The following is a 22,845-nucleotide window of genomic DNA, read 5'->3' as shown; positions in this document are numbered from 1 at the left end:
GATTTTCAAACCGACGAGTCCAGGCACACACACACACACACACACACACACGCGCACACACACACGCGCACACATTTCCTCGTGCCTATGGGGGACTGTGAGAGGATTTTAAAATGGAAAGATATATATATATATATAATACATCTCTACCTATGCCCTTTAATGTGAAGAGTTGTGTAGGAAGTTATTTTCAAGGGTAGAAAAGACACTACTAAAAGTAGACTGATAAGATGAGATGTAATAAACACCATTTGTAATATTATTGATGAAAAGCTGCCATTTGTAATATCATTAATGAAAGGTTGTTTTGATTTACTTGAAAAGTTATATTTCATTATTGAAATGGTGCGTCTCTTTATTAAATACAACTTCATTCCTATAAAAACTATATGTTACCAACATTTAAAAATGAACCAAAACTAATACTCTCACAGCCCATTTCTGTTCTTCGAAGCTAAGAGACATACTAAACTATCGCTCATAAAGTCATTATTATCTCTCTGCTCTGAGCTCGAGTCGCTAAAACTATACTCAGCGCCTCTCATCAGATGTAAACGAATTGTCATTCAATTCAATTTGCACCTGCGCAGCTTTAAAATCGGGCCGCAAATTAAATCTACGAAAAGTTGTTGTTGCCAGACTCACGAGCATGTTGTATTATTTTCTTTCTTATATTTTCTTCTCTACAGTTCAAAGAACCATTCCCACTAACACATATTGTTAAAGCGCGATCGGGATTCAAGTCATTGAATACCTCCTCTAGGTACATATGCTTCCTCAAAAGTTTCACGCGTGATTGATTATACATATGCCCTTCATAATTCTGTCAAAAAAATAAATAATTATTTCAGCAAATATACTGAATTGAACATCTGAACATATAAATGTAACACAAAAATTCAATCCTTCTTGTGATAATACTTTACAAATATTTAGTAGAAAATAAATCATAGTTTAAATCGGGAACGGAATTATCAAGTTACACAAAGAAATGATAGAAAATCACAAAGAAAACCAATAATTAGAGAGGTGCTGCCATTACATATTTACCGAAGCACAAATAGATAAATCTAATTATGCCTCATGATCACTGGGGAGCTCCACACAATGCCACAATTGCAGATGGTGTTGCAAAATACGGGAACATATATACATGTATATAAATGTATAAATTGAGAAGGGGAACCTACATGCCAGCCAATCCCAACTTCATGCGATCCCAATCACGCCCTAGAATTTTATCCCAACTAATGAGAGATTAAACATCCACATGCCTGCCAGCATACCAGACCCTTGTACCATTTACAGAATTATCTGTTAGCTGCTATCACATACTAGAAAATTACACACTCACAGAAAATAATTATTTGGATAATCCATGACTCCAATTATTTGAAGCTCCACACACAAAAATACAAATTTAACTATTTTGACAATTAATGTGCTTAATTAATTGAAGCTCGACACACACAATTGTATTACATGCAAATGTAACTATTATTTTATAATCCATGCAATCAATTAGTTGAAAGTCCACATGTGCACTCACAAATGTAATTATTTGGATTATTTATGGGCCCAATTAATTGAAGCCCCACAAATAGATATCTGATTTCATGAGCTAAATTGCTTGAAGCTCCACTCAAAGGCAAACAGAAAATGTAATTTGTGTGGACACATCCTGAACCACAATTAACTAAAGCTCCACACACGCAAATCCAATTCCAAGAGAAATAACTTGAAGTTTCACATACACACACAAATGTAATTACTTGGAGAATTCACAAGCCCAATTAATTTAAACTACAAGACAGAACTACAAGACCAATGTTTCAGTACCACTAAGTAGTCCTTTTTCATTTAGAAAAGGTGGTGAATTCAAGTATTTTAATAGCAAAGCATAGCGAAAATAAGTCAATTTTAATGAAAGAAAAACTTAAAATTCAAAGAATGGTTTGTGAACTTACCAGCTGAAAGGCTAAACCTATGCCAAGGAACCGAACTTCTAGATGCTGCATCACATACAAATTCAGAAAAAATAAAAAACAACTTTTAGAGATCTCAAGAACTCATAGCAGTAAGTATTAAAGAAAGGAAAGATCTTTTTCTTTGTTCATTGAGAAACTATAAAGCATACCCATCCACGCAATGGCTGAAGAAGCACAAGCATCAACAGTACTGAAATTCTTGATAGCTCTATCCTTGCATTCCTTGAAGAACAGAGCAAAAAGAAATGATAGTGCATATATAGTTAAATATATAACCATACCAAAAAAAACAATGGTCCATCTAAAACTAAGAAACGGTAGATGCAGGAAATGAAAAAAATTGAAAAGAACATAATTATTGTCAAATCAAAATACTACAATAAACTTACACGTACATACAATAATAACAAATCATCTCTTATAAATATAAAATCTTCAACAAAAATGTTGTCTAAAATAAAGATTATTTCATGCTAAAATTACCTGAATATAGATCTGCATGCTATATATTACGAAACTTGGTCAGGTGAGATTGGATTGATGTGTCCTCCCATTCCAAACCCTCCCACAATCCTCTGCCAATAACCATCACCTCCTTGAATTTGTTATTGACAATGGATGACTTGAAATTAAGCTTCTTCAATTTAGGACAGCTTTCCAAGTAAAGATCAGACAAAACAGGAAAATCCAATGGACAAGTGCTCAAGCTCACTAAGTTTGGCAAATTATAGATATTCAAAGATTGTAGGCTAGGAAAGATGGCACGGCCAAATGAAGCAAGTTGCATGTCTGCAGGGTCAATCAATTCCTCCATTGCTGAACAACATTCTACTACCAATGTCCTAAGGCATGGGAGATGCACAACTGATGAAAGACTCTTCAGAGAATTACAACTCATAAATGAAACGTACGTTAATCTCGAGACGCATTCACTGGGTACTGTTTCTGGCCAAGTGATTTGCTTGAGCTTTTTTAGGTTTCCCAACTTAATATGCCTTACGCTGCCATTTATCAACAACTCATCAAAGTCACACATACTGATTCTTAACTTCATCAAACCCTCACAATGTTTGTCACTTAAGTCACAAAGTTGGAGGGTGCACATATTCTGTAGTCCTTCAATACTTATATTCCAGGTTGGCAAATATTTGAGAAGTCCAAGAATCCCAACTGAGGTCACATTCATACCAATCCCTTTAACTCTTCCTTTCAATAAACTCAAATCATCTGCTTCTAAACCAGTAGTATGAAATAGATCAAGCACTTGCAACTTGGGCAACCTTGACATTATAGACAACCCATCAACCCTTCTTCCATATGGAAAACCTCTGCAAATGAAATATTTTAATTCGTTCAGATCTTCTAGTTCAGGTGGAAGTGATTGAATATCTGTGCAGCTGATGTTGAGGTATCGAAGGTTGACTAAAAGTCGAATTTCTTTTGAAAGATCCGAGATAGAACTCCCAGATAGATTCAAATATATGAGAGACGGCATATAAGGAAAAAAGTTTAGCAAACTATCATGGTACCAAAGGCAGTGACCATTTAGTTTAATAGATACACTCTTGAGATTAGGATATCGAGGAGAAGTTGGCGTAATAGAAGCTTGGTCATTTTCATCAATATTTTGATAACTTAATAATTCTAGGTGACTCTTCATATTGAAACCTCTGAGCAATATTCGTTCTGTCTCTTGCCAACTAACTGCTTCCCACTTTAAAGAATGTCTTAAACCATCACTTGTAACTACAATCAATTTGTTCTTTTTTTCCCCACACTCGGAGAAAATCCACAGTGCCATATCGTGAATCACATCATGTAATTTGACATAATCTTCATTAGAGTCAAAGTCATACTCCAATTCCAACAAACATACTTCATTTAACTTTCTAATGAGAGAATATCCTCTGTTAAAAGCCTCTCCAATATTTTCAAAGTCATAAATCAATCCAAATCCAATCCAATACTCTATAAGATCATATGCTAGAATGCGCTCATCTTCAGGCCATTGAGCACAACATAAGAAACATTCTCGCAAAGTATCACTAACCAAATTATCATAACTAAGCTTTAAAGTGTGAAACAATAGCTCTTCCATATCATGTGTAATAGTTTGGTAGTCCAACTTGCATAATGATGTGAGCATGTCTTTCCACTCTTCAGGTGTCTTCTTGTTCGACATGGCACTACCAACAACTTTAAGGGCAAGTGGTAAGCCGCAACACTTCTTCATAACTTTCCTTGCTAGTTTTTCATGATAAGTACTGGAACTGATGAACCCTTCATTCGCGTGCTGCTTGAAAAGACGCCATGCATCTTCTGTACATAAACATTCAACTTTGATCCTCCTGTCGGCTTTCATTTGAGCACACACATCATCCTTTCTGGATGTGAAGATCACTTTGTGTTTGTACCTTTGACCTCTATCTCCACAATTTTGGTCTTGTTGATGAGGAAGTGGAATACCAAGAGTTTCTGGAAGGTCTACCCTATTCCAAATATCATCCAAGAGTAGCAAAAAGTCCTTATTCTTCAAAAACTCAAATACATCACCCTTCTCGGAGTCACAGGGCAATCCCAACCTTTTAGATATCTCCATTTGAAGCTTCTCAAATTGAGGTTCTTTTGAAACCACCAGATAGATAACATGCTTGAACCACAAGTTAGTATCACCATCTTGTAATGAGTTATTGATTTCATTCAAGAGAGTTGTCTTTCCAACCCCTCCCATGCCCCAAATCCCTACCATGGATACATTGTCATCAGCCAAGTAACCACGAACTTTCTCAAGATTTAACTTTATTACACTGTCCACAGCAATAATTGAAGTAGGGATCTCCCTAACTACTCTTGGAGGTTGTGATTCTGTTATTTCTTTGAAATCATTATGTTCTGTCTTCAATGTCTTGATCTCTTTGAATAACTTGATTGATCTTTGGCTAATCTTGTAGTTAGCCCAACAATTGAGAGAGCAACTTCCAATAAGACGACCTCTGTTGGTGTAGTCATCATTTATTTCTTTCATCTTGGTTTCTTTCTCATTGATTTGAACCTGTTTGTTGGTGAGATTGATGAAAAAAGTCATTAACTCTAAAATAAATTAAAAAAAAATAGAAGTCATTCCTTTTAAAATGTGTTGTATTGTGGCATGGTTTTATGGGGATGGACCGAATTAAGCCACATGTAACCAACGCCCAAATGGTCTATTGGTAGCCAAGTCCCCAATAGAATCCTTCACAAGTGGTGAGAGTTCGAATCTTAGGTGAGAGCATATTTTCTGGGAGTGTGAGTAATGGTTGTGTACGGATAGTCCCAGCGCCCATGTGTGCGCAGGCTCCACTCCCACAGTTTTCACAAATATTAAATAATTATTATAGTTTTGCATAAGAAGAAATAAATGCTTTTGTAAAAATATAGATACTAAACGGTGATAATCATGTAAACAAGCTAAATAAGAGAAGAAACTTATAGAAGGTCGACTAAGTTCTCATGAATTAGAGTCAATTACATAATTGGTCACTAAACTATCTACGGGTTCATATTTTGGTCAATAAACTAAAAAAAATTCTATTTTGGTCACTTAACTTATGAATTCCTTTCAATTTGGTCACTGTCGTTTACGGTGTTAACTGTGATCTGATGTGGCTCACCATGTCATTACGCACTCGTCACGTCATCTCAACCTCCCAATGTCACGTGGCTAAAGAAAGATTTTCCTTTCTTTTTTATTTCTTTCTCCTCTCCTTCTCATATATATCCCTTGAAATTGATTATTGTGGCCAATCCAATCAATGTGGTATTGGTCAGTAGAGTAAGGGATCGACAGAATAGTGATCGGAATGGTGGTCGCGAGGATGAGGAAATCGAGGTGTGTTCCTTTTCTTTTAGCTCTTCCTCTCTCCTTTCCTCCTTTATATTCCTATATTTTATGCCCATTATATTGAGACAATTTAAATTTTCCATCAAACTTTTGATCTCAAAGGTTAGCATTAATCATTTTTTTGTTTGAAAGACAGGATGGAAGGTTGCATTGGCTACCCACATGATGCAGCCATAAAAGCAGGATAAACATTTTGGAAGAGCTCATCATGGCCTGTTCAGAGTCTGCATGAATACTAACATAACCAAATGAAAGCATCCTCCACCTCGCCATTTAGATCAACTCCTTTGAGACTGCACTGAATTCTTAGAAAGCTTGAAGTAGTTGATGATGATGTTGATGAGTTTTTAATCCTCTAAGTTGATTTTGATAGTTTGCTTTTCTATCTCTTTTATTTTGGAAGTATATCTATATTCATATATTCAAATCCTACTGAAAACTATTGAAGAAGGTTAAATGGCATGGAGCTAAATGGAGGAGAAGTTGGTCTCAATTGCAGTAAATGTTATAGTGCTTTATTAGTAGTTAATGTATTTTTAGTGAATGTCTGGAAGTAAATGAATGTTTTATTTTATGCATTCTTAAAGAGTTAGTTAACATCTTTAATTAATGTATGTTAGGAGTCGATTATAATTAGTTTCATGTATGGAGAATATGAGGTCATCTTCCAAGTTATGTGTGTAAGTAAAAGTTTGGTGTTACATTGTTGTTGTCCAATGAAAGGGAACAACATTTGTGACCATATACTTTTTAATCTTTTACATATAAGTTCTACATCATTTTTGTTCTATTGTTATATAATTTTGTATAATTGGCTGTTTAAGATCATCTATAACTTGGTGCCTAGGAGTTGTACTCTATAGAATTTGGATTCATATATCTTCCTTTTTTTCAAGTTTCTTTTGTCTTTAGGAATAAAATTTAGTTGTTGAAACTAAAAGAAAGGGAACATATACCTCAACCTGCTCATCCTCGCCGCCACCATTCCGGCGATCCTTTACTATACCAACTGACGGCACAGTGATCAGCAAGGGATTTGAGAAGAAGAGGTAAAAGAAAGGAGAAAGAAAGGAGAAAGAAATAAAAAAGAAAGGAAAAGCTTTCTTTAGCCACGTGGCATTGGGAGGTTGAGATGATGTGGCGAGTGCTTAATGACATGGCGAGCCACATCAGATCACTGTTAACACCGTAAGCGACAGTGACCAAATTGAAAGAAATTCATAAGTTAAGTGACCAAAATAGAATTTTTTTTTTTTGTTTAGTGACCAAAATAGGAACTCGTGGATAGTTTAATGACCAATTATGTAATTTACCCCATGAATTATTATCGCCTTTATTACGCTATCTAGTGAGTTGTTTGTGTGTGCATCTCTCTTTTATTTCAAACATAATGGTAAGAGACCTAGTTATGGTAAGAGACCTAGTTTATATCATAAAGGAATGAATTGAACGAAAGGTTCATTTCCTTTTCAAGACCCATATTGCACCATGGAAAATTTTAACAATTGGGCTATTCAGATGAGAGCCACTATCGGTTCCCAAGGAGGTTAAGAGATCTTCAGCAGATGCTATAAAGATCCTCTATCCACGTCTCAATTAATTAATTAAGGAGTTATAAGAGCAAGTTTCTTGAGCTAATCTTAATGAGAAAGACAACCATGTAGCATTACTAAGTTGCCTATATGGGGATCGATAGTATGTTTGAAAATTTTAAATAAGCATTGCTATTGAAGGGCTAATGTTGGAGTTATATGGTCTAAATCAAGTACCAAAGGGTTTAAAAACGGTTGAATTGACAAGTATTTCAAAGAGAGTAGGTAGATTCACCAGATGCTCACATGGAAATCTTCTTAATGTGAAGGCATGAGAAAACTAAAATCTTTTATTTGTGCTTCTATGTTTATGACTACATCTTGATATAAATAGTCCAAGATTATTTTAAGATTTAAAAAGGCTACAGGTTCTTAAATTAAAAGGATAGATTTTAAACTTGTCATAATTATCTCAAATGAATTCTTAAAAAAAAAAAATCAAGATAATCATAATTACATTGTTGACAATATATAGACCTATAAAATGTTGGCCAAACAAAGGAGGATGAAGGAGAGAAGGTTGACTCTAACCTCTTCAAATGTTTTGGAGAAAATCTAAGATGCTTGACGGGTACAAGACTAGATATCCTATTGCCATCAAATTTGTGAATAGCTATATAATATTTAGAAACTCTAACAACTACTAAGATAAAAATAATTAAAAGAATATTTTATTTATCCAAAGGGAATTTTAAGATCATGAATGCTGTAACAATGATTTTTCTAAAGAAATGAATTTTAAGAAAGTATTACTTGTTTAATCTTCTGCTTGTTTCTCTTTAATAAAGTTGTGGTTTATCTATTTAATAAAATAACCTTACTTAATGCAACTGAATTAATGCATTTCATATATGAAACTGAATTAATGCATTTCATGAATGTGCTTTTCATATATGAGAATTAATGCATTTCCATGGGACTGAATTAGATGAAAGTCCATTTTTGGTGCTCAAAATGTGGTCAAAAACTACTTCGGTCATTAAACTTAAATTGATTTCAAATTGGTCCTCGACCCACATGGTCAATTATTCCATAAGGGAAATCTTTTTTTTTTTTTTAAGTCCATTTGTAAAATCTATTTTTTTTTATTTGCGTATACATCTCATAAATGTTCATAAAATTATATATATGTATATATATATACAGTGGCGGAACCAGGGCCAAAACTAAGGGAGTGCTAACTTTAATTTAAAAAAAATTATATCACTTCAAACCTAAAATTATAATAATTAATATTTCAAAAAATATACCACTATTATATCACTATGAGATAAGAGTTGAATTATTTGGTCAAATTCAATCTAGTTTCAATTTAAATATGAAATTTTTTATATTAATTCAAACTAAATAATAATAAATATTTTTAAAAATATAATATATATATATATATTTATATAGTTAACGACTGTCACCACTAAGTAAAAGTTGAATCATTCGATCAAATACATTCAACAAAATCAAAACTTATTATAAAGTTGTTTTTTAAAATTTGAAGATTTTATATAGAAAAATCATTAGAGTAAATTTTCAATAGTGTGAAGTAGCTTGTTACGATAGAATCTAAAAAATAAATCCACATGATATCCAAGATTATATTAAATATAAACATATAAATACATTCATATTAATTAGAAATATAAATATAATATATATATAAGTATATATGTGATATATTTATATATAAATATATATATATATATATATATATGTATAAGATGGGGCCAAGGGGGCGCTTGAGCACCCCCTTGACCCCCCTCCTTCCGCCCCTGTGATATATATATATATATATATATATATATATATATATATATATTACAACTCTATAAAATGCAGTATCAAATCCAAAAAATTCATATTTGCGTATATAACTGGTTAAAAGTTTATATGTTCAAATATATTCTTTGCAAGTATATTTTGAAATTTATGGCATATATGCCTATATAAAAGTGCATATTTTTATACTCACCAATATTAAATGATATATATACATACTTATGCCCCTCATTAACTCCTATATTTCTGTATATTTGCTCAAATAACCATAAAAATAACATCATTTATATACACTAGAGATTATATAAGCAAATAGTCACTTTTATTAAGGCATATATACATATGTATGTTTTTTGGGGACATATGTATCAAAATTCCTTCTTACATTAGCATATTTATAAATTTGTTATGGGTATTACAAAAACCTACATTTATGGGGGTGTATAATACAAAACAAAAGAAAAAAAAAACTTTAATATAGGTTTATATGAAATTTGAATTTTTTTTATGGTTTTATATGTAAATTATCTTTCAAAAATATAAAAATAAATTTTTATAGGGTCTTATAAAAAAAAATTCTTATAGGGTGTATATTCACAAATATGACCTTTTCTTGGGCTGTAATTGTAAATATGAATTTTCATATGGCTATCTGTGTAAATATAAACTTATAAACGGTGTATTTAGAAATATGAATTTTGATATGGGTTTATATACAAATATAAATTTGCATATGAGTGTACACGTAATTCGGTTTAATTTGAAGAAAAATCTAACATGACTAGTCTTAAGACTTTCCTTCCCATGTCAAGTGCCACCTCATGTCCAAATAATTAATATTTTAAGTAAGTTATCAGGATAAATAATAGTGTTTGCCAAAGACTAAAGATGAGGATTATGAAGCAATTATTGGGCAAATTTGAATATAGTTTTTGGTTCAAGGAATAAAATAACATTTAGAGTATAATTCGACAACTAAAGTTGCATGTTCACCTTATAACAAGGCATCCAATTGTCACATTGTCAACTTATGGGTCATAGAATTGATGCAGTTGCATGTACAATAACTCGTGGCTATAACGATATTAATTTAAGTCTACTTAAATTTGTGTGAAAACTTATTTTTTTTTATAAAAGTAATTAAACATATTACTAAAAAGTGGCTCATCCAAAAATTTTATATAGTGGGGTCCATATATAATATATGTCTATCATATAATAAAAAAAAATATTTGCATTGCAAATTTAGTGATGATAAACAAATCAAACAGTAAGTATATTTAATAATGACAAAAATATATCAAAATCAAAATTAAAATATTACTCTCTGCACATAAAAATAATTCAATGCTCAGATTTATCTATATGAAATAAGATCTAATTTCACTTCATAATTTCAGAATAAAACTCACTAAATTAACAATTATATAATCATTCAAATATGAGTAAAAATTCAATTATATTTAAATCACAAAGATGCGCGAGTGGTAAATAACCAAACAAGATACACAAAAAAAAAATAGTGAACAAATAGATAAAATATAATCCAATCAAGTCAATAGATGCAAATAATCTTAATTATAAATAAGTGAAAAATCACATACTTAAAAGCTTTTGTATCAGTATATTAGTAAAATAGTTTGATTGCTTGAATAGTGGAAGACATCATCACTTGGAGTGCTTCTCAATAACTAAGACAACTAAAATTTGGAAAATTAGAGGAAACGACTGGACATTCGCATTAATATATTTAATTAATTTAAAAAGTTATGGACTCATGACATGTTATTCTACCATAAAGTTATTAAAAGGATGGGCCCATTTTTATTTAATAAGTTATGGTTGAATCTTACAATGGGGTCAATGTTCCATAGAGAATGGGATCCATTATTTATATATAATAGACATTCTCCCCAGTTTCACATCGAAGTATTTAAAATTTTATGAGAAATTTTGAGACAATATTATATATAAAATAATATAATTAAATAATTTTTACTATAAAAAATATTTTATATCTTGGATTTCGAAGGTCTTATGGATATTTATTGCATAAATAATTATGTGTAATTAATGTTTTTCAATGATTAATATTATAAGCAATATAAATAAAATCATAAATGTTATAAAAAATTAAAATTATTCTTTGAAATAATCTCGAAGTAGATTATACATCTATTTTAATAGTATGTATAAATAATACAATTTTTTAAAATAAATTGGGGTGCTTGGATCCACTTGGATCTGCCTAATGTGCTACTAGATATTATTTTATTAGACAACACATTGAGAAGAAAGGAATACGACGTGAATACGTGAAATCTTTTAACCAAGTTGCTAATATTCTCATGGTTTTCAAGAGGATCTTGAAATATGACATTTTCTAAAAGATGCAAACACAGCTGAGAGTGATTTTCTAGGACTAAATTTGCAAAGAATTGTTTTTTTTTTTAATAATATTTGCAAAGAATTGTTGTTTGATAAAGTTCAAGAGGTTTCACACACATTTATTTTTTTTAAAAAAGAGTTTCACATACATGAAACTATTGTAAAGGTGTTTCTATATATAAATTTTGAATGGTTATGTGGATGTCAACTTACAAGGAAAAAAATATAGAAGCTCAATCAAGTTCCTTAAGTTACACAATGCCCACCATATTTTATTTTTTTTTTATTTTCTTTGAAAATATAGCTAATTGATATTCTAGTTAATATGATTGCTCTTGGGATAAAAGTTCAATTGATATGTCAAAAAAAATTTAATAGAGCCATGAGAATTACTAAAATATATATTATTTTGGTTACCTTCCGTACCTTAATAAGTAAGTGCATGCTTTTTTTGAATTTTTTTAAACTAGTTTTTATTTTTCAAAGAAATGTTTTCCATTTTGCCCTACCATGGAATTATCGAACCTATAAAAAAATAAAACCTATTATGTTATTTGTGAATTATATATATAAACTAATAAATATTAGATATTCTATCAAATCTGAAATATGCATATAATGTATTTGGGCTCTTCTATTTCATAAAAGAGCCTTATAAACCTGATACTATATATGTAGACACCTATCCTTTGTATGCACAAGCTATAATACACCCATTATTTATTTTTTCAAAAAAATATTTTAACAGTGAGGTGAATATAATTCATTGATGCCGTGGCTCACATTTATTTGATATGTGAAACATTGTCACATTATCAACCTAGAAAATATTATTTATAATTCTTTCATATAACATTTATAATTTTTTTCATATAACATAGCATGTATAACTTGGGTATCAATTGCCACATCATCCCCTCCCCCCACACCCTTTCCAAAAAATCTACTTTTTATTTATAAAAATTTCAAAATATCTTTTAAAAAATTTAAAATTAATCCGAAATATTTAAAATTATTTGTTAATTTGTTAAAAAAATTTAGAATTTCTAAAATTTTTTAAAAGTTTTAATGTTTTAAAATATAAAATTAGTTTTAAAAAATAATTTCAATATTTTAAAAATCATTATTTAACTTTTCAAAACTCTCTTATCACATGAACATAACAATTAACAACATAAAAAAAATTAAAAATAAAAAATAAATAAAAGATAGGGTTTTTTATTTATAAATTCTAAAAATAAAAATAAAATAACTATAACATTTTATACATAAAAAAAATTACATTGTTGTTATTTAAAAAAAATAAAAAATAGTCCTGGGGAAAAAAATTCAAATCGATGACGACGTGCCATGGTCTCCCACATGTCAAATATACATCGGTTGCCGCATCATTAAATGTATAACACTTTAATAGTAAACAAAGTTTGGAGTCATGCTTAATAGAGGGAGAGAGAAAGAGAAATTTATGTTGAATAGAGGAAGCAGAGTCTCTGGGGAGTTACTGGCGGTGGTAGCGGGGGTATCGGCGGGTCGCATGCTCCATCTAAACAGTAGTCTGAGTTAGCTTTGGACAGTGATCCGTTACAAAGTAAGAAGGTGTTAACGTATGCGCAGGCAGCTAGTTCGTCATCGTCGAGGGGAACTGATCAGGCGAAGAAGGGAGGTAGTAAGAGTATTAGCGGTGGTTCAACAGTGCAGGGAAAGATGATAGGTTCTAAGAGGCCGAGGTCGCCAAGAGACATCAAGTGTGGTCGCTGCTTCCGGACCACTCATAAGACGGCGGATTGTTGCCATCAAGTAGTGTGCCTGCGGTGTTCGTGTGTGGGTCATATGGCGGTGAGATGTCCCGTTGAACCGAGAAGAAGCCCGCATCGTAAGAAGCTGCATGTCCGGTCTAAACGCATGGATAAGCTCCCGAGCTCTCCTGCAAACTTGGTTGCCAGAGTTCGGAGCCCGGAATTAGATGTTAAGAGGACTCAATCAAGCTCCAGGCCAGCTCTCTCGATTGCGCTGACTCCGTACTCAAAGAAGTTGAGAGAGGAGCTAGCGAAGGTGGTTGTGCTATCTCTGGTTGGAGGCTTCGTCAACGAATCCAATTTGCTTGCTGTCCTCCCTTCCATCATCAACAGGTTGCTTGCTGGGCCGATCACACCTCTGAATGATTGCACATACTTGTTGCCGATAACGAGCAGGGAAGAGGTCAAGGAACTCTACAGGCTTGGTTCCTTTGATGCATCGACCAAGGATGGCCTGTGTAAGCTAAATATCTCTCCGTGGTCGGCGGAGCTGGGAGCGGTTGGGCGTGCGTCGAGAGAGGGTCAATGGCTACACATTTGGAATCTACCCTTGCACTCATGGAGCTGGTCCATTATTGCGGAGGTCCTCAGGCAAGTGAGGGAGTTGGTTGCACTCTCGCAGGTAGAGCTTCCACATAAATATTTCATTTCAATGTTATTTCGTCGCAAAGCCGGAGTCACATTGCCACTGGAGTTGGATTTTAGCATGGGAATGAGGAAGTATCAGGTTTTTTCATTTCAATGTTATTTCGTCGCAAAGCCGGAGTCACATTGCCACTGGAGTTGGATTTTAGCATGGGAATGAGGAAGTATCAGGTTTTTTTCATTTCAATGTTATTTCGTCGCAAAGCCGGAGTCACATTGCCACTGGAGTTGGATTTTAGCATGGGAATGAGGAAGTATCAGGTTTTTTTCACTGATGACCGTGGGGCTCTCTCGGTTTTTCGGTGTAATCTGGGTAGGTACATGCTAGCGGCCAAGGAAAAGGTTTCAGGTGCGAAGATGGGGACGGAGGTGCACTTAGAGACGGAGGCTTCTTTAGTGCGGAAGATGAAAGAGAAGGCTGTGGTGGAGCCGTGCTCCCATACCAGGCAGAGAGACGTTCATGATATGCTAGTGAGGCCTGCTGCGGGGGCCGACTCGGCGAGGGATTCGGGTTCCACGTTATTACCAGCGGTGGTTGAGCACTGCTCCCACGGTGGGGCCGAGGCGAGGATTCCGATTGCTTGGGATGCTGCTCGTTCGACCGACGGTCCCTCTGAGGTCCAGGGGAGGACTGATGGTTCTTGGAGGACTCGGTCTCCCGAGCGTAAACCGGCAACGAGTGCAAAGTGGGTGAAGTCACTGCGTACGACCGACTGACGTGTTGAGCGTGGGAATGTTCGTCAGTCTGTGCCGCTGGAACAGGTTAAGGTTGCTCCACGTGGCAACCTGGCTGCGTCCGAGGTTAGTGAGGGGCAGGTTAAGGATGGGGTGGAGCATGTTAAGGAAGGAGGGGAACATCTTAAGGTTGTGAATGCTTCGAGACTGAGAATGAGGGAGAGCGATGTTCCGTTGGACCAGGTTAACAATAGTGCTGGGCCTCATTCGATGGGCTTAGGTGAGGTGAGGGGAGGCAGGTCTAGGAGGCCCAAGTTTAATTTGCTGAGGATCCAATTGCCCTCCTTGTGGGGCCTTTTTCCCACTCGGCCCAAGACCCGCATGCTCACTTTGATTTGGACCCTAGAGACCCTTTATTAATTTGTGATGTGGGCCACCAAGTGAGCCAGTATCCGAGGTATAATGTTGTGGTGGATTCAAGGGGGATTCTGGCATTAGGAGACAATGATTCTTCTGGATCGTGGGATCCTCAGGTGGGGGTTGTGCATTTTTCTCTCACTAAGTTAAAGGAGATGAATTTTAAAGATATTTCTGCTGCCCCTACTTTGGAACCCCCACACGGCTTCATGTGGAAATTTCTCTCGGGGTTTGGGCTCTTGTACCAAGTGATGTTCCTATTGATTCTGGTGGGCCCAGTGGAGATGAGTTATTGTATGAGGGGGAGGGAGAGGATGGATCTGATGTTCGCTCGACAGATGCTTTATCACAGGGTGTTGATGTAGAGTCGGATGACTCTGTTACTGAGTTTGAGAGGAACCTTAGAGAGCTCTTGCCAAGGTTTCAAGGAGGCAACAATTCTGCTATACAAGAGCAAGCTACAAGACCTAGGAAAAGTGAAAGGCCAAAAAAACCTTCGTCACGTTTCACTGAGGATGCTGGGTACTTGACTAAACTACCGAAATCGTCCAAGAAGAAATTAGCTGGGGCGGATGAAGCGAAAGGTACTAGCTCTAAACCGTTGTTTATTTCTGATTGGTCTAATGTGCAAATTACTAGTTATTGTGATGCATGCGATATTTCCTTTATTGAGTCAGTAAATGATTGTGTGAATCATATTCGTTCGTTAGAAATGTCCCATACTTTAACCAGTGAAGGTCCGGCGGTAAACCCCCCTGGAGGTTGAGAGAACTAGACTGTTGTTGATGAATATTATTAATTGGAATGTTAGGGGCTGGGTAGGCCAGCGAAGCGATTTCTAGTTAAAGAATTTTTGCATTTACATTTTGTCGACATATGTTGCTTACAAGAAACGAAACTTGAGATGATTCAGCCGGCTATCTGGAGGGATATTGGGGGAACTAGCCTTGATAAGTTTGTATTTGTTCCGGCAAAGGGGTCGACTGGGGGTATTGTTATAGGCTGGAATAGTGCATTGTAGACTGGTGCGTTGGTTCAAGTTGGGGAGTTTAGCATGACGGTGGATTTTGTAGCAAAGAAGGATAACTTTAGATGGCGATGTACACGGTATATGGCCTGACTGAGAGATCTCGTAGGTTGGAGTTCTGGGAAGAGATAATCTGTACCATAGGTGATACTGGGGTGCCATGGGTTATCTGTGGGAACTTTAATGCGATCTTTAGTGTGGAAGATAAACCCTCTGGTAACATCAATTGGGAGGATTTCCGGCACGCCAACACCTTTTTGACTGAATTGGAACTGCAAGAACCCCCATCAGTGGGAAGAAGATTTACTTGGACCAATGGGCAAGCAGACCCTATTTGGGTGAAACTTAACCATTTCCTGGTGAATAATGAATGGTTATCTCATTTCCCTAGAGTGGTTCAATTGACACTACCTAGGCTGGGTTCCGATCATGTGCCGATTAGGCTCGAAGTTGGTAACCATTTATCCAAGCCAAGACCTTTTCATTATAAATAGGTGTGGTCTACGGTTGAGGGGTTTCAAGAGCTGGTGCAACAGTGGTGGTAAGAGACCACACCTAGGGGATGTGGTGCCTTCATTTTTTACAAGAAGATTGCGGGGTTAGGGCACGACTTCGTCAGTGGGCTAAATTCAGCTTTGGATCAATCAAACATAGGAAATTAGCCCTGATGCAAGAGATGGAAGTACTAGATATTACTAAGGAATCTAGATGTCTTACCATTGAGGAAAGTCAGAAAGAGCTAAAGCTTTACAGTAAGTTAGAGGAGATTCGTAAGCAAGAAGAGATCTATTGGAAACAGAGATCGAGGATTCAATGGATCAAAGAGGGAGACGAAAACACCAAATTCTTCCATACGATTGCAAATGGACGGAGGAATCGCAACTTCATCCCTGCCATTAATCAGGGAGGCACCCTGATTGTGGATCCTGGTGAAATTGGCAAAGTGTTCACTGCACATTTTAATCAATAATTTGGCTGTAAACGGTCTTTCAGACTCAGAGTTGATCTTCAAGGACTCTTCCAGCTGAAAAATCATGTGGATCTAACTAGACTGGAAGATCCTTTCTCAGTAGAGGAAATCAAATATGCAGTGTTTGATTTAGGAGGGGACAAAGCGCTGGGGCCTGATTGCTTTCCTCTACATTTCTTCAAGCAATTCTGGGATACGATCAGTGCTGATCTCATCTTGCTTTGTGAGGATTTCTATTGGCATCATGCTAATTTGGCAAGAATAAACTGGGCTAGCATTACCCTTATACCTAAAGTAGATACGCCTGCGTCCCTTGGAGACTTCCGACCCATCAGTTTGATTAATTCCTCACTGAAAATTATCTCAAAACTGTTGGCGACGCGACTGAGTAAGGTGATGAACTTGTTGGTGGATACTGAGCAATCGACATTCTTTAAAGGGCGATGTATTCTTGATAACATTGCAATGGCTGAGGAACTTATTTTCAGAATACACAAGAGAAGATTACCAGGACACATTCTGAAGATGGATTTTAACAAGGCTTTCGATCGAGTTGATTGGGACTTTCTCTTAGATTTGAGGGAAGCCATGGGTTTCGGGGAGCAGTAAATTGGATGGATCAAATGCATTCTGCAATCTTGTAAAGAGTCCATTTTAATAAATGGTTCCCCAAACGGTTATGTGCACTACAAGAGTGGGTTGCGTCAAGGAGACCCGTTATCTCTGTTGTTGTTTGTATTAGTAACGAATGTTCTGAGTTCGATGTTTGCACATGCGCTGCCGTCGAAGGTCCTGGTTGGGGTGCCCTTAGGGGAGTTTGGCAACAGATGTAATCTGCACTATGTTGATGATCTGCTTGTTTTGACCACGAGCAGTCTTGAAGATCTGAGAATTATTAAGCTAATTTTATATGCGTTTGAGGGGATGACTGGATTGGCTACCAATTTCTCTAAGACCTGCTTATATTCCTCTACTTTGGGGAAACTTCCAGAAATGGAGGCAGCAGCTACTCTAAGTTGCGAAAGGGGAATGCTCCCAGTCACATTTCTAGGTATCCCAATTTCTAGGAGAAGGCTAAGGAGACAAGATTGGGAGGGTCTCATTTCTAAGGTGAGAAAGAGGTTGGTTTCGTGGAAAATGAGGCACTTATCCATTGGTGGTTGCCTTACGATGGTTAATTCGGTGCTTACTGCGTTACCAACGTATTGGATGTCCATGTTTAGGTTACCTTACTGGGTCATCAAGGAGATCAACAGGATTAGGCGTGATTTCCTATGGTCGGGCACAGATATTGACCATCCGAGTTGTAGACTGATCGGTTGGACTAACATCTGTCGTGCGCTTGACCAAGGGGGTTGGGGCATTTTGGATCTACTCAATTTCAATCAAGCATTAGTGGGAAAATGGTGGTGGAAATTTATAACGGATTCACCCTGGTGTGGCGTGGAGGTGATACAGTTTAATTATGGCATGACTCGTTGGAATATGTTCCCTAGGCAAACTGGAAGGATCTCTTTCTTCTGGAAAGAGGTGCTGAGCTGTCTTCCGGCATTAAGATGCTATGTTGCACATGGTTTCAACTCGGGGAGTGGGGGAGACTTTATTTTGGAAGGATAGCTGGCTGAATGGTAGATCACCTAAGTGGCTTTAACAGGAGGAATTTAGTAGATCTCACTCACCCAATGGTAATGTTTGGGATCTGCATTTTCTTTTATCACAGGCTCCATTCTCTAAGGAGATGGGTACGATGACGGTCAAAGAACGACTGGGGTTACAAGACAGGGTGTTAGGGGATACAAAAAGTTGGTGACTTACAGGAAATGGATGTTCTCAGTTAAATCCTTTTATTCCTTCCTGAACGATGGTGGGATCAGATGCACTATGGCGAAGGTCTTCTAGTGGAGTACGTGCCCAAAGAAAATTAATATCTTCAATTGGTTAGCATGGAAAGATAAGATTCTCACCTTGGAGAATCTAGAACTTAGAAGATGTAACAGACTTCCAACTGCTACCTGTATCTTATGTCATGTGGCGACCGAAACAATGGATCATCTTTTTTTGCATTGCCCTTTGGCGAGGCAGGTATGGGGGTATTTCGACAGGCTATTAAATCTATTGGATCAGCCTGTTTCGCTGCAGTTGGTGTGGGTTGCTTAGAGAGCTTCTGTCAGACCGACCTCTAGGGATATAGGAGATTTAGTTGTAAAGGCGATTGTGTGGAACATTTGGCTTGCTAGAAATGATTGCATGTTTAATGCTACTTTTGTGTCTGCACATGCTCTTATTATGAAGATTGATCGAATGTTGTTATACTTGATATCTGCAGTTGCTGAGGGACCTCTAGCAAAGATGGAGGAGTATAATACAGTTATCAGGCGTAGTCTGGAGTTCCTTGGTACTACGGTGGAGGAGCAGGGAGGTGTGCTGACGCCGGATGTAGGTCTTGATTCGCACACTGGCTAGGGGGTAGTCATCATTGTTGGAGGTGGAGGCAGGTAGTTTTGCCTCATTTTGTTGGGCATGTGTTTTCCTTGCCTTTTGTTCCACTTCTTGTGGTTTTTTATTGTTCCTCTTGTCTCGGTTAGGACTTGAGAGTGTGATGTATTTTTTATTATTAATTGAAGTGGTTTATCCATCTTTAAAAAAAAAATTTGGAGTCATAAAAGTGATAACAAACAAACAAAAATGAATTTTATATCTTTATATACTTTTTTCCTAAAACACAGACACCAAAGTGCACTTTAGGTCTATCCTTAAATCTTCCTAAACATTAATGGACTATATATTGAAATATCTTATATCTCCCGGTTTCTGCATCATGTTTAAACAATTCCAATTATTATAAAACGTGTCACTAAATTCCATAGGAATGTCCGCCATTCCTATGGAATTTAGGGCACTTAGTCATGATTTTATTTTATTTTATTAATAAATATGACAATTGTAATTAATCAGGACATAAACCTTCGCCCAGAAATATGAGGATTTGAACTCCAAATATATACCCATATTGGGATGGCCACCACCATATGTGTCAACTGAGATATGAACTCGGGATTTTTTTAATATCATCACTCTCCCTCTTTCTAGTATGGTAAATACCAGTGGAATAGGTGATTTCATTTTCACTTTTGTCTTTTATCTTAGTTACATACTTCTTACATAAAGGAAGAATATAATTTTTTTTCCCTAAACCACTCTCTTTAGATTTTGAGATAGTCTGTGGAAGCTTTGTTTGAGAAATATAAAATTTGAAAGAGATGAAAAGTTGTAAGAAGACCAAGAAATAAGAGACCGGAGAGATCATGAAGAGAGGACGAAGAAATGAAATCTTTTTTTAACAGAAATCATAGGGCGGCATCTTAATTTGACACCCCTAAACATGGTTGTATGATTTGTCATGAAGGGCGATGGAATAGCATCATAATCAGGCCTATTTTGATGGATAATCATGGAAGGGAGAAATAAACACATCTTTCGAACTACAGCAAGAACTACTAGTTGTATTATTGATAGAAAAAGACTAGATCAAACCTTTTCATGCCATCTTTGAGCTTGTGGTGTGAGTTGCATCCCATGCCTACTGGCCAATAATTCCTGATCTCGGAGGACATAATTATCCTTGAGATCTTTCAATGCCCTCTCTGCATCATCCAGAAAATCTTTTGTGCTTTTTTTAATGAACTTCAGTTTTTCTTGAATGTCTGGGTTAATACAAGCACAGAATGCCCCCAAACATGCGCTCACAATCGGCATCACAATTGGTGTCACAGCCGCCATATTTCTCACAACCAAGTTTCTTTCTGGCTTTGTTATCTTATATAATAATAATGATAATGTTGTGGGAGGCAGATAAATATTATATATATATATATATATTAGCAGTATATTAGAAAAAGTCATCTCAATAGTCAATATTGGTGTCGATTTTGGATTTGCAATCTGAGCCCTACATCTGCGAAGAAAATATCGGACTGGATAATCAATCTTCACATGCCCCTGATTAATTGTGTTTAGTGGCATTTGTCAAGAAAAAGAAGAAAATAATTACAAACTTATAGTTGGGCATCGTTTTGGTTTTTTATTTTTTTTATTTGTTTTAAATTTTTTGTTTTATTGTCAATTTAAAAATTAAAACATTTTTTGATACATTAACTATTATGTATTCTAAAGAACTAAAAACAAAAACATGTTTAATTAGCACAAAATTATCATGTTTATTTTTTTATTTTTTTAAATTTATATATTTTATATTTTTTATAAAAAAAATTGTTTTTCATATTATTTTATTTGATTGTATTATTAAATATATTTAGATTGAAACATCCAATTTTTTTTTAAAAAAAAGGGGAGAAAGAGCTATAGAGACGCAATATAATTTTGTTTTTGGGAGATCAAGTAAAAAGTCAATAGCTCTTGTTGTATCACATCTAGTGGTCCTTCTCTGTGTTGTTGTTGTACTTTTCTATTCAGTTTTTTTTTAATTGAAGTGGTTTATCCACATTTAAAAAAAAAATCAATAACTCAAACAATAGAGTTTTACAAATATTTTTTAATATATATATATATATATATATGTATATTATATGTTATATCTTAGTTCATAAAAACCAAGAATTCAAACAATAATTTTCATAAATATTTTCTAAAATTATAATTTTTTCTACAGTATAAACTAATTTATAAATTTTAACATACTAAATAATAAATTTTTATAAAAAATTTTTAAAGAATATTTTTTATACTATAAGTATTAATTTGTAAGAAAATATTTAAAAAATAAAAATAAAAAACAGAGGGGAGAGAGAGAGAGAGAGAGAGCATTCTTGGTTTACATGACAAAGATTAAGGATGAAAGTGGGGCGGGGAATCCCCGTTCCCCACGGGCCCCGCCCCTGACGGGGCGGGGATTCCCCGAAACATGCCCCCCGCGGGGCGGGGAGAGGGGAAAAAATCCTCCCCGCCTAGCGGGGCAGGGCAGGGGCGGGGAATGCTCTCCCGGCCCCACGGGGATCCCCGCCCGCTCCCCGCGAGGAACTCCGTGAGGAACAAAAAAAAATTATATATTTTTAGTATATTTATTAAAGATTATTTCAACATTAATATAATATTATATATATAATCAATAAATATTTATTTGTTAATATTTTTTAGTTATTAATAAGTTCTAATAAATATAACTTTCATATTTAATAGAAACTTAATTTCAAATAACTGAGTTTAAATATAATTGTAACAATAAATTTAAAATAATGTTATATATTATTTATTTAGTGATAAATATTATTTTTTTCAATCCATTAAACATTTAAACTCTTGTTCATTAATTTAACTTTATATTATAAAATGGGGCTCACAATTATTTCATACAACTTATTAACTATTTATATTTATATATTTCATTAAAATATATTTATTTAATAAAATCTTAAATTATTTTAATAAAATTATTATATAATATATTTACAAAATTAAAATTCTAACTAATAAAATTAAAAACTAGTGTTACTCCAATGTAATACTTGGATATAATTATATGAAAAATTGTTTTAAAATTTTTAATCAAAACTTTTTATTTCCTATTATAGATAAATATGTTATATTAAAATTAAGATTAAATTGATTAATTTATCAACTTTATTGAAATCTCAATTTGTAAGTAGAACATCTCTTATGAAATTTCAACTTGTAAGT

At 34.8% G+C, this 22,845-nt stretch overlaps 2 protein-coding genes across 4 annotated transcripts; one reads left to right on the top strand and one right to left on the bottom strand.

Moving 5' to 3' along the window:
• Window positions 1-654: 654 nt before the first annotated feature.
• Window positions 655-20,966, bottom strand: LOC120256796 (disease resistance protein SUMM2-like). Of its 3 annotated transcripts, XM_039264462.1 has the most exons (6): window positions 20,686-20,966; window positions 2,472-5,040; window positions 2,138-2,210; window positions 1,968-2,012; window positions 1,191-1,292; window positions 655-823 (listed from the first exon to the last, which is right to left on the bottom strand). In XM_039264462.1, exons 1-2 carry the CDS (start codon window positions 20,929-20,931, stop codon window positions 2,491-2,493), a joined length of 2,796 nt encoding a protein of 931 aa, XP_039120396.1. In that variant the 5' UTR covers window positions 20,932-20,966; the 3' UTR covers window positions 655-823; window positions 1,191-1,292; window positions 1,968-2,012; window positions 2,138-2,210; window positions 2,472-2,490. The 3 variants fall into 3 exon arrangements, with proteins under 3 accessions (XP_039120396.1, XP_039120397.1, XP_039120395.1); XM_039264463.1 differs by lacking the exon at window positions 1,191-1,292; XM_039264461.1 differs by lacking the exon at window positions 655-823 and having other exon boundaries at window positions 912-1,292.
• LOC120256798 lies at window positions 14,154-16,452 on the top strand. The gene is made up of 2 exons (XM_039264464.1): window positions 14,154-14,233; window positions 14,324-16,452. The coding sequence occupies exons 1-2, from the start codon at window positions 14,159-14,161 to the stop codon at window positions 14,777-14,779; spliced, it is 531 nt and encodes a 176-aa protein (XP_039120398.1). The 5' UTR covers window positions 14,154-14,158; the 3' UTR covers window positions 14,780-16,452.
• Window positions 20,967-22,845: the final 1,879 nt, after the last annotated feature.

Source organism: Dioscorea cayenensis, unplaced genomic scaffold (genome assembly GCF_009730915.1).
Source record: "Dioscorea cayenensis subsp. rotundata cultivar TDr96_F1 unplaced genomic scaffold, TDr96_F1_v2_PseudoChromosome.rev07_lg8_w22 25.fasta BLBR01001649.1, whole genome shotgun sequence".
Lineage (NCBI taxonomy): Eukaryota > Viridiplantae > Streptophyta > Magnoliopsida > Dioscoreales > Dioscoreaceae > Dioscorea > Dioscorea cayenensis.
The sequence above is the reverse complement of the archived record's forward strand: the minus strand, read 5'-3'. Positions and strand labels throughout refer to the sequence as shown.

Excerpts from the sequence above, each read along its gene's own strand:
- LOC120256798 (XM_039264464.1), top strand. The coding sequence starts at position 14,159 with ATGTTATTTCGTCGCAAAGCCGGAGTCACATTGCCACTGGAGTTGGAT. Across the intron at positions 14,234-14,323 it reads TGGGAATGAGGAAGTATCAG|GTTTTTTTCACTGATGACCG; the intron begins GTTTTTTTCATT and ends AGGAAGTATCAG.
- LOC120256796 (XM_039264462.1), bottom strand. The coding sequence starts at position 20,931 with ATGGCGGCTGTGACACCAATTGTGATGCCGATTGTGAGCGCATGTTTG. Across the intron at positions 5,041-20,685 it reads CTCAAAGATGGCATGAAAAG|GTTCAAATCAATGAGAAAGA; the intron begins GTTTGATCTAGT and ends ACCAACAAACAG.